The 11,731-nt window shown below is 34.8% G+C and overlaps 1 protein-coding gene across 1 annotated transcript in view; it reads right to left on the reverse strand.

Annotated features, from left to right (window-relative positions):
- Positions 1 to 11,731, reverse strand: part of NPHP3 (nephronophthisis 3 (adolescent)) — a 46,439-nt gene that overhangs the window by 12,616 nt on the left and 22,092 nt on the right. The window contains exons 13-22 of the mRNA XM_011977984.1: positions 10,778 to 10,880; positions 10,248 to 10,330; positions 8,031 to 8,169; positions 6,122 to 6,286; positions 4,651 to 4,745; positions 3,984 to 4,106; positions 2,524 to 2,713; positions 2,100 to 2,341; positions 1,100 to 1,175; positions 211 to 338 (exon numbers count right to left, since the gene is read on the reverse strand). Coding sequence (XP_011833374.1) covers positions 211 to 338; positions 1,100 to 1,175; positions 2,100 to 2,341; positions 2,524 to 2,713; positions 3,984 to 4,106; positions 4,651 to 4,745; positions 6,122 to 6,286; positions 8,031 to 8,169; positions 10,248 to 10,330; positions 10,778 to 10,880 — 1,344 coding nt within the window. The remainder of the gene's footprint in view (positions 1 to 210; positions 339 to 1,099; positions 1,176 to 2,099; positions 2,342 to 2,523; positions 2,714 to 3,983; positions 4,107 to 4,650; positions 4,746 to 6,121; positions 6,287 to 8,030; positions 8,170 to 10,247; positions 10,331 to 10,777; positions 10,881 to 11,731) is intronic.

The raw sequence follows: 11,731 nt of genomic DNA on the forward strand, positions 1-11,731 counted from the left end.
AAAAAAAAAAAAAAAGAAACAATGTGAAAAGAAACACAGTAGAGAAAATACCATGGTCTTCAGGTATGTGTATGCTCATTATATGACATCATACATGAAATTTGGCATTATCAATTTTTTTCTAGCTTTAGCCTTGATAAAAATGTAAAACAACATTGTATCAAAGAGAAAATGGTTAATTATTTTCATTATTAGCCCCATGGTACTCACTCCAGGTTATTTTGAAGATAGTAGAGAACACCCAGTTCATTGAGGGTCCGAGCATTATCAGGTGTGTCCTTACCTAATGTAAGCTCTTCTAACTGTAGAGCCCGTCTACGTAAAAGGGCAAATCCATACTGCAGCGAACATGAAAAATGAAAAGCAATCACTAAGTAGGTGCAATCCTTGATTCTGAAACAATGTATGAGAGTCCTAAAACATATTCCTTTTTTCCCATTTAATCTAGATAACTTATTTTAAGTATCCCAGTAAATTAACTTGATGATTACAAATACAAATATTTCCACATGGCAACACATTCTAAAATTCATTAAAAACTATTTCGTGAAAATGATTGTATTTTAGAAAGTAAACTATATCTCAAAGTGCTTCAAGAAACAATAGAATATAATTAATTTGCAGATATTTATCAACCCCACAGGTAAACACATAAATATCAGGTCCATAAAAATGCACACAGCATTTTAAATTAAAGAAATATGCTACATTTAGACTTTATCAGCAACTTAAAAAAATAAAAATAACTTTTATTGTGTATTTGAGGGAAAGGCTTTCTTCACATTTGAACATAACACAAAATGTTAACTACATTTATTTTATTCCTTTTTCCAACCCTTTAAAGAACTGAGGTAGCTTTAAATTCCGTCTTTCAAAGCCTAACCTTCAAATGAATTTAGAGTTCCACTTTTTAAAGTCTAAATTGTACTTCTCAGTAATATGATATTTTAACACATAAATAAGAAAACGTTAAGTAGCTCTTTTCTAAAAAACTAGAAGATTTTAAAATCTAAAACTCTTAAACATGTGGGGTGTATGCGTTTATGATGCTCTTTTCCTCTTACATTCAAAACACAACACAAAAGAAATCTCTCCTTACCAAGTTGCCTTTTTTCTTTATAGCTTTCTGACGAATTTTAAAGGATTTTTTCCTAAAATGTTCAGCTTGTTCATATCTAAAAAAAAATTACAGTAAGTCAAACAAAAGAAACATATTCAAAGTATACTTCAGTGAAATGAAAGCACTCTTTTCATAGTGTAAAGTCTTTTTGAGGTATTAAATACATCATTTTTCTAGAAACGATAGTCATATGACATTACAAATCTCTAAAAAAACCCTTCATAAAACAAAATATGACAAAACACTAAGATATCTTAGTCTATCATGGCTGTTTTTCTAATAAAAAGTTCTGTTCAATTAAAAAAATTTTGACAAAATAAATTAAGTCTAGTCCTCTAAGTAGCTGACATTTAATAATCTTTAACTAACTCATCCTAAGTCTCTGAAGGGCAACCTAACTAAATGAAAATCCAAAATTTTAGTTCTGCATAGACTAATTTCTGGTCAAGTTTAAATGTGAAATTCACACAAAATTTGTATGATACAATACTTCTAGAAGTTAAAAAATTAAAACTAGTACATAAAATTACTTTCAGGCTATGTGTATAAGTTGTATATGAAACATAAATAAATTTCATGTTTAGACTTGGGGGATGTCCCATCCCCAAGATAATCTCATTATATATATGCAAATATTCTGATCTCTGAACAAATCCGAAATCCTGAACACTTCTCATTCCACATTTGGATAAAGGATACTAAACTTATATTAGTAAAGCACTCAAAGTTAGTCAGTGAATGAGCCAGGATTCCAGGATTCAAACCCAAGACTATATGACTCGAAAGTCCATGTTCTATCCTTCATGCATCTTCAAACAGAGATGAATCTTACAGTTCTAATTTTCTCTGTTTACCACATGAAGACTAGGCACAGGGTACGGAAAAGTACACAGTGATAAAATAAAGCCTACCCCATAAGTACATTAAAACTATAATTCCCCTTCATAAAATCAGATATTACTGATCTAAAAAATCTTACTTATTCTGTTTCTGGTACAAAGTTGCAAGTGCCTCCAGTTCACGAGCAGTATATGGATGGTCCACACCATAAGCGTTTTCTGAGATTTCCAATGCCTGTTTATACAGTTGTTCTGCATTGCCAAACTTCTTCCACTGCACATATACACTTGCTAGTTGGTGGAGGGACTGGGCTACTCTTGGGTGATCGGGATCTAAAGCTGTTTCTCGAATCTCTAGAGACCTCTGCAAAGGTACTACAGCCTGGGGGGAAAAAGGGTGAAAGGCCAATTAAAGTGAGTGAAATGCTGCAAGATCTGTCATCTGGTTAAATATTAAAGATTATAGCACAACAAATGAAAACTACATTAACATCTTGGAAAAACAGAAGAGTGAACACAAAAATCCCACCTGTCTCTGGCTTGCCATTGATGTGCTGAGCTTACCTGACTGAGAAGGCCTAGATCCTTGAGAAATCGCCCCAAGGTTTCATAAAGATCAGCTAAACAACTCATGTTCTCCTCGCCTTCGCAGTTTTTCTCATACTGCTTCAATGAATCGAAGTATTCTGTTGCCATTGCACTTTTGTCTTTGCCAACAAACTGCCAATAACTCAGCAACTCAGCAAAGTGTCCCCTGTTTCAACAAATAACAGTACTTTAATGAAAAACACACTTTAAAATCCACTACAGAATGAAAATTCCAGAATTAATATCAAGTTATTGACAATTTATTAGTAGGCGAGTATTGTGTAGTGAGGTGAGACTCAGACCACTCACTATCTGAGTTCCACCACTATCCTAGCTATGTGATCTTGAGCAGGTTGTCTGACCTCTTAGACCTCATCACCTTCACCTGCAGAAATGGAGACACTACCTGCCTCGGCTGGTACTGTAGGGGGATTATGGCACACAGTAAGTAATCCACAGTGTTGGCTCTTATCCTTAATACCATCATGGCTACTTACCAATGGGAATCTATTTGAATCCTTTTTACACATTTCACAATACGGAGCCAACTGCTGAGTTCACTCCCAAAATTATTTTAAGTATGGAAATTCAAAGAGAAGAAACTAATGAAAAATAAACTGTCACAGAGTATCTACTTTGCATTTTCATCAAGAAATTGAATGACAAAAGTAAGCTTATTCATTTGTAGGTGATTTTAAGTAGCATGGGAGAGCTGGTAAACTAAAATAACCTGATTTCAAAGGAATCATGAAAAATTGGAATGGAGATCAGAAATAATTTAAGACATGCAACAAATTTGAAAGAGTTTATATAGGAGCAAAATAAATTACATACGTATCGTATAAGAAATGTCTAAATTTCTAAGTAAGGCAGAAAAAAAACCCTCATAAAGTTCAGCAGGTTAGACAGTTGGCTCATAAAAAGGTAGTTCTGCCACTGACAAACCAGAACACAACAAGAGAGACAAACAGAATACATTTTGAATTAGGGTAATTATTTCTTTAAATTCAACACCAGACATAGAAAATAAACAAACAAACAAAAACAAATAAATTCAACACCAGACAGATTCTATTGTAGCCCAGAGTCTACTTTGAAGCCAATGCTTTCAGATATCTGAAGGCCCGAAGAAGCAGACATCATGAACCACCTCTCTGGGTGGTTTAGATTTAGACCTGCTTAAATGTAAGCATAAGATAAAAAGTTGAACAGAAATCATTCCAGCTCTGATTTCATAAAGCAGCAGTACTCTATGTTTTCCTCCTGGGAAAAGTAGATCTAATAGAGATTTGTAAATGGTCTCAAGATTTCTCCTACATTGTTTATATTTCAGATACCTGGACTAATTTTTAAATTAAAAATACCAGTTTTCTTTGTTAAACTGAACATCTTTAAATCTCTCTTTCTGGGGAAGAATGTTCTATAATGTTTCTTACCTTTTATAAAGGTTTTGAGACACAAAGAGATTAAGAAGGCAATCATGCAGCTTCTGTTTACTTCCCTGCTGCTGAAAAAGCCACGGGAGTTCATCTGCACTTCTCCAAGTCACTCTGTCCTGACTATCGTAAGAGAGGAGACAATATTCAATATCTTCCTACAATGAGACTGCCTCAAAAAGGCTTCAAACAAATGTTGAAGGAAGAAAAATATATTTAACATATGTCTCTGATTCTTTAAGTATAATTTAATACTAAAAAGTTAGGTCAAAATCAGAGACTTTACCAAACTAAGAAAATAAATTCAGTGACATGCAGAACCATCAACCAAACTCTAAAAGTATTTTCCTAAAATTGAACTATTTTTAAAAACCCTCAATGGACCCATATACACACATACAGATACATGGACACAAACTATTGGAATAAAATAAAAATAATAAAATGATCCTACACTGATTTTCCTTGTTTAAACTTTTAGCATAATATTAAAAGACAAAATCATCTTTTGCTCTTCTGACATTAACAGAACAGGGAGAGGATTTAATCTTTTTTGTAATAATTAAATTTTTATACTTTAAGTTGTAAGCTAAGAAACAGAAATAAGGACACAAAGGTAGAGGGTGTTGCAGAAGTCACAGAAGAACAATAGGAACATTTACAATACCTTAGCTGCAAGGTGAAATAGTTGATTAGCTTTTGCCTGTATGAAGAAGTAATGGTGGGGTCTTCCAGGTACTCCAGTCTCACTGTTTCCCAAGCCTAGGGAGAAAAAGAAGAAATACTCAGTTCTATTTTATGTAAGTCACTGTACATCTAACAATAGATTTGCAAAAAAGAATTTATAATTATTCCTATTTTACAGCTGTATACTAGAAATGTCACTTAAATGTTTTTAAATTTAGGACACATTTATTTGATAAACGGTTACTAGAATAAAAATTCCTGTACTAATATTTATAAGCTCAAAACACAATTTAATTCACACTTGAGTTAATACATTAAAAATCTCAGAAGTGTGGAATGAAAAGTTACTAAAAAGAATAAATTATATTCAAACAATACACAATAAAGGAAAAGGGCTGTGAAATTGCAAACATTTCACATCTACAAATACGATACAGCATACTCAAATGTAAGACTTAATTTGCAATTGTGTATATATAAAAATCAACCATGGCATTGCAGATGATAGGAATCATTTTATCCAAAACATCCTAAACATTTACTTATATGTGCTAAATATCTTTCTAGTTCCTCACAAGGACCAAGAACCACCTCAATTAATTTGCTTCACAACCCCTTTTGTAAACTGCTAAAGTCTGCCCAGGGCTTAGAACTTGCCCAAATTTAGATAGGTATTAATCCAGGAAAAGGAGGCTGACTGGCTTACAGAGTACAAACTCTTAATACATATACAGTCATGTGCATATAACAATGTTTTGGTCAACAACAAACTGCATATATCATGATGATCCTATAAAATTATAATCAAGCTGCCCTATACAGGCATATCGTTTTAAAACTTTTATACCACATTTTTACTGTAACTCTTCTGTATTTAGATACACAAACACTTACAGTTACACACAGTATTCAGTACAGTAATATGCTGTGCAGGTTTATAGCCTGGGAGCAATAGGCCATACCATATCGCCTCCAAGTGTGGTAGGCTGTACCATCTAGATTTGTGTAAGTACGCTCTATGATGTTCACCTAATGATAGGTAATGATAAACTTACCTAATGATGTGTTTCTCAGAACATATCCCCATTGTTAAGCAATGCACAGCCGTATACTACTACCAGCAATTCAATGAAACATAACTGAAAAAACTTCCTTCTCTTCAATAAATAAACTACCTTTAAGAAACTATTTTTGATCTTTTGTATCTGACTTGTTTTTTAATTTTAAAAATTGTATTGCGGTAAGACCACTTAACATGAGACCTACCCTCTTAATAAATTTTTAAGTGTACTACAGTATTGTTAACTTCAGGGACAATGTTGTATAGCAGATCTTTAGAATTTATTCCTTTGGAAGAAACAATCTTGCCACTGCACTCCAGCCTGGGTGACAGAGGAGACCCTGTTTCTTAAATTAATAAATAAATGAAAAGATGCCTAAAATAACATTACCTGCAGATGTTGAAACCTGAGCAAGCCACAACCGTAAGTCAACAAACACATTTTGTATAAATTGTGAATAAGGGAGGTCAAGAAAGTCCAGGACATCTCAGGATAGAGTTCCATCAGTTCTGATTCACTCACACCATTGTGACTAACATTGACAAGGCAGAGAATCTAGGTAGCAAAACAAATTAACAGTAATTATAAAGCACCTCTATAGGTAACTAACAGCCATTAAAATTTCCATAATTCTTTGAAGGCTATTTTTTTTTTACCAAAACTTATAATCCAAATGATTTAATAAATCAAAAAATAGATTTCTGAAAACACACTGTCCAAAAAACATTAATCAAGATTAAGATAGTGTATCTATAAAATCTAGCACACCAAAGATAATACTCATATAGAAAAAAGTACAGTGAAAATTAAAACTGCATAAATGTATTATTATAATTAATGGCAGAATTCCAATTCCAGGAAGACAGTGGAAGAAAATAGCCCTCCTATTATAAACATGTATGGATATCAGACACATTTCTAAAAGCACAGTTGATCCTGGAAAAAAGATAGGGAAATCCTCCAACTGTCAAAAATGAATAGGAAATTGAAATCAGAGTTTTGACAGCTGAAACTGCTGGCTATGGGGGCAGTGGAGCTAGAGGACAGGCAGCAGCCCCCAGGAACTTAAGGGTTTAGGTTTCTCACACCCACAGTGGGATGGAAGGTGAGCCCTTAAGCCGTGTGAGGCAAGGAGGTGGAACTAGATTTCTTGTCAACACCAGGACCGTTGAAGGGCTTTGAAGGACCTTCACGCTCAGTGAAGGGGTGCATGAGAAAAACATTAGCCCACAGACGTGGAGAGAATACAAGGAAGCTTGCAGGGTTGGAGTCGGCTGAGAAGTCCAAACCCCGGGAATCACCAAGCTGAAAAGTTAACATAAAAATAGATCCAGGTTCAAACGATGAGGTTGCTAGATATACATTTTCAAAAACCAAAATTGAATACATCAACAAAAACTAAAATGTTACTTTAATTACATAGCACTTAATTCTAAAAATATATATGGAAAATTAGACAAAGCAATTGTGAAGAATAATAATAAAAGGAGATTTACCCAAGTAACTACGAAAACTTACTTTAAAGTTCTAATAACTAAGCAGTGTGGCACTGGCAAAGAATAGGCAAAATCAGAACAGAAGAGTCTAGAAACAGACCCACATTTATTTGTGAGCTTGATATTTGTCAGCTGGCATTGCAAATGAGCAGAAGACATGTATTATTTAGTAAAAAGAACAATTAATTATCCACATGACAGAGGATTAAAAAGTAGATCCCTTCCTCACACAATAAACAAAAAGATACCAACAAGAGTTAAGGACTTCACACATGAAGAACAAAACTGTAAAACTTTTTGAAGGAAATTATGTGTGTGTGTGTGTGTGTGTGTGTGTGTGTATAAACACATGCATATATATATGAAACAAAGCTTTGAATAATGGATGAAACCATAATGAATACTATACAGTTAAAAGACAAGAAACAAACAGGAAAAAGACATCTATTTGTGAATTTTCTAATAAAGGATTTGTTTTCAGTATGCAGAACATTTAAGACACCTACATTTCAATAAGGAAAAGACAAACAACCCAATTAAAAAATGGGTAAAGACTTGAACCAGCAATTCAGGAAAAAAGGAAACAAGGATAGCCAGTAACATGAAAAGATGATAAATCTCAATGATAATCAGGAAAACACAAATTTCCACAAGCACACTCCGGCTATCAGCATTCCTGCATACGCCTGAAACATATTTAAGCACAAATTTTAAAAGAATTGTTATTTACTTCCATTCACACACACACAAAGCAAACTAACATTCCTTTTTATAAGTTTTACCTGCTTCATTTTACATTTTACCTGCTTCATTAGCTCTTTATCCACATCATCTGCCATGGACTCCTGGATAGAGTGCAGAACGAGTCTATATAATGAAACAGTATCTTGACACTGGAAACACTGATGAAGGATTTTATCTAAATTGCCTGCTCTCCCAGCACTGTTGGAATTGAGAAGAGATTTAATTTCTTACAGATTGCCAACATCTGTGAAAATTTTGAGATCGATTAAAAACAATGTGAACTCTTATTTTTTGTACGGCAACTAATAACAAATTCAATAAAACATGATACAGGAAAGTGGTAGTTTTATGCGGCTGCTAGAGTCATTGGGTTTATTTTACTATATATAATTTAATTCAGTGCAATAAACATGCTGAAATCTATTATTTGTCAAGCAATTACTAGGCATTAGGGAATATAAAAATGAGTCAGTTATGGTTCTTATTATCCAGAAGCATGCCACCTACATACAGGAAGCAGGGAAACGATGATAAGTATTGTTAGTTAGCCATGCAAATTAAATTTGTGTGGAGCCAGAATTTTGAAAACACAAGGCTAAAGAAAATCATTAAATAGGGGAGTTTGTTTTAAAAGATTACACAATATTTACCAGTTTTTTATTATTATTATTATTATTATTTTTATTTTTTTTTTTGAGACGGAGTCTCGCTCTGTCGCCCGGAGTGCAGTGGCCGGATCTCAACTCACTGCAAGCTCCGCCTCCCGGGTTTACGCCATTCTCCTGCCTCAGCCTCCCGAGTAGCTGGGACTACGGGCGCCCGACACCTCACCCGGCTAGTTTTTTTTTTGTATTTTTTTTAGTAGAGACGGGGTTTCACCGTGTTAGCCAGGATGGTCTCGATGTACTGACCTCGTGATCCACCCGTCTCGGCCTCCCAAAGTGCTGGGATTACAGGCTTGAGCCACCGCGCCCGGCCATATTTACCAGTTTTTAAAAATAATATAAAGATGTACAGAGAAAAAACAAAGGATCGATAGTGTCTTTAAAATAGGTACTTTCAAAAATAAAAACAATAAAAGATACTTTCAATGAACATTATTAAATGTATGACAAATGACTCACACTCCTGAATCATACTCATTGTATCACTTATGTTCACAGAGGCCAGATGCGTTGCCACAACTAACAGTGGAAAAGGACGGTGGAAATATCACAGGCAGGCTGGGCACAGTGGCTCACAGGCTGTAATCCCAGCACTTTGGGAGGCTAAGCAGGTGGACTGCTTGAGCCCAGGAGTTCAAGACCAGCTTGGCAATCATGGCAAAACCCCACCTCTACAAAAAAATACAAAAATTAGCCAGCCATGGTGGTATGCTGCTGTAGTCCCAGATATTCAAGAGGCTGAGGTGGGAGGATCGCTCGAGTCTGGGACGCAGAAGTTGCAGTGAGCCGAGATCGAGCCTCTGCTCACAAAAACGAAGATGAAATGTCGTGGGCAATGTAAAGTTTCAGAAGATTTTTTAAATTTCAAATTTGGTGCTCAAGATGAGAACATGGAATAAACAGACAAGAAGTACTAGATTCGATGTCTGGAAATATGTGTGCTAGAATTGCCATCTATTGCAATGAATAACAAAAAATGTATTAATCTTTTTTTTTTTTTTTTTACCTCAGATTGAGAAAAGACAAAGTAGAGTGATGCTATACTGAAGAAGAAATAAAAGTAGTAAAACATTCTAATGGTTGAGAATAGATAGAATAGGGTAAAGCTATACTGAGGAAATAAAAGTAGTGACACCCTAATGCTTATCTAAAGGCAGATTACTAATGGATATCTAAAATAGAACTATTTTATAATAAAAGTTTATCAGGACTTGAGAACAGAGACAATTAAAAATTCGTATCCATATATCTACCTCCTGATATTCAAAGACACCTGAAATAATATTCTAACCCTCAGTTGTTTCCTTCACTTTCCCAAAGCTAGGGGCCACAAATGAGGGTGAGGATGGCTTTCTTTTGCAACCTCCAATAGGGAACAGATTAGTGTGAAGAAAATGAGACAAATCTATCAAGTTCTGACAATCATGGGCAGTAGGTACTCAATCTTCACCTGTAAGCCATGTTCTCACAAACGTTAGTATCACTATTCAAATAAAATCTGAGTGGCTCAAGAGACCGGTGTAGTGATTGGTTCTTAGTTTTGCAGGGTGAGAAAGGGTCTGCAGCAATCACAAAACATGCAGAAGATCATGTAAAATAACCAACACTTACCGCGCGATCATTTTGCCGAAAAGGGTGACATAAAGGGCATTGCAGGTTGTAGCAGAACGACAGTGTCGTTCCAGCTTCTTCTCCTGCACCAGTTTACCAAGAAAAACAAAACAGAAATACAAAAACCACCCTGGAATTAAGCGGTCTTTACTATCCAGCCATCAACAAATACCCCAACAGAAGTAACACCACTGCTGTCATCAGTGACATCACGCCTTGCGTGGTGGATCCTCGGCTGTGGTCAGCCTTCCAACGGCAGACCACAGATGTGGCCAGTAGGAAAATGCTTTTTTGCTTTTAAAATACCTGCTTAATACTATATAGTAAAGTAAACCTTAAGACCAATATCTTTTTATTGCTTCTTTTCTACCTGTCATTAGTTTAAGAGGCAGTACATTTACCAAAGTAATTACTAAACTCTAGTTTTCCTTATAACAGATCCCCTACATTGAATTTTAAGTCTCATATAAGATGTTTCATAGGAAAGATAAGAAAGAGTAAAAGATTGCATCAAAATTAAAAATACACACCTGCTCTTTACTCAACTTAATGTCTACAGAGTGGCATTCTGCAATTATAACAGCTTTTGCATCTTTTGGACTTAAGGGATCAAGATGAAGTGTAGGCCACAACCTTTTATTTAAAGAAAAGAAAAATGAAATTTTAATAATACAAGAACTGTAATTACCCACAACACAATTTAAAATCCACCACAGGAATTAACTTTTTATACTGCTTTTGTAAAATAAGCAAAACTAATGTCTATTAATCATATTAATTAATATATCTCACTCATTCTAACATGTGTATCATTACTTTCAGCAATGAATCACAACAAAGTTATAATATAAACAGTATATACATTAGATAGTTATATAGTAAACATTTCTAGTTCTATATGCCATACTATCAGTAAAACTAAGCATAGGTATGAGTATCTATGAGGAGTGGCACCAGACACAACTATTGTCCACAAGCACTTGTAATGCAACTGAAATTTAACTATTACAACATACATTCTCGACGTGGTAGTGAAAATTGGAGTTGTGGGGGAGTTAAACTTACTCTTTTTATGTATATGTACACATAGACACATATATCTATTTATATATACAAGCTGACATACAATATGTGGGTGGTATTAAAATTTCTTGGGGGAGGCAATTTACAAATAATATGTCTAAAAAGGTTCCTTATAGGAGCAAAAACAGGTTGAGAAACACTGTTCCATGTGATTCAATTGCTCTACTATTTTTTTATTTTTTTATTTTTTGAGGTGGAGTCTCGTACTATTGCCCGGGCTGGTATGCAGTAGTGCGATCTCGGCTGACTGCAACCTCCACTTCCCAGGTTCAAGTGATTCTCCTGCCTCAGTCTCCCAAATAGCTAGGATTTCAGGCGCCCACCACCATGCCCGGCTAATTTTTTGTATTTTTAGTAGAGATGGGGTTTCATTGTTGGCCAGGTTGGTCTTGAACTCCTGA

This window comes from Mandrillus leucophaeus, unplaced genomic scaffold, assembly GCF_000951045.1.
Source record: "Mandrillus leucophaeus isolate KB7577 unplaced genomic scaffold, Mleu.le_1.0 Scaffold186, whole genome shotgun sequence".
In the NCBI taxonomy this organism is placed as follows: Eukaryota; Metazoa; Chordata; class Mammalia; order Primates; family Cercopithecidae; genus Mandrillus; species Mandrillus leucophaeus.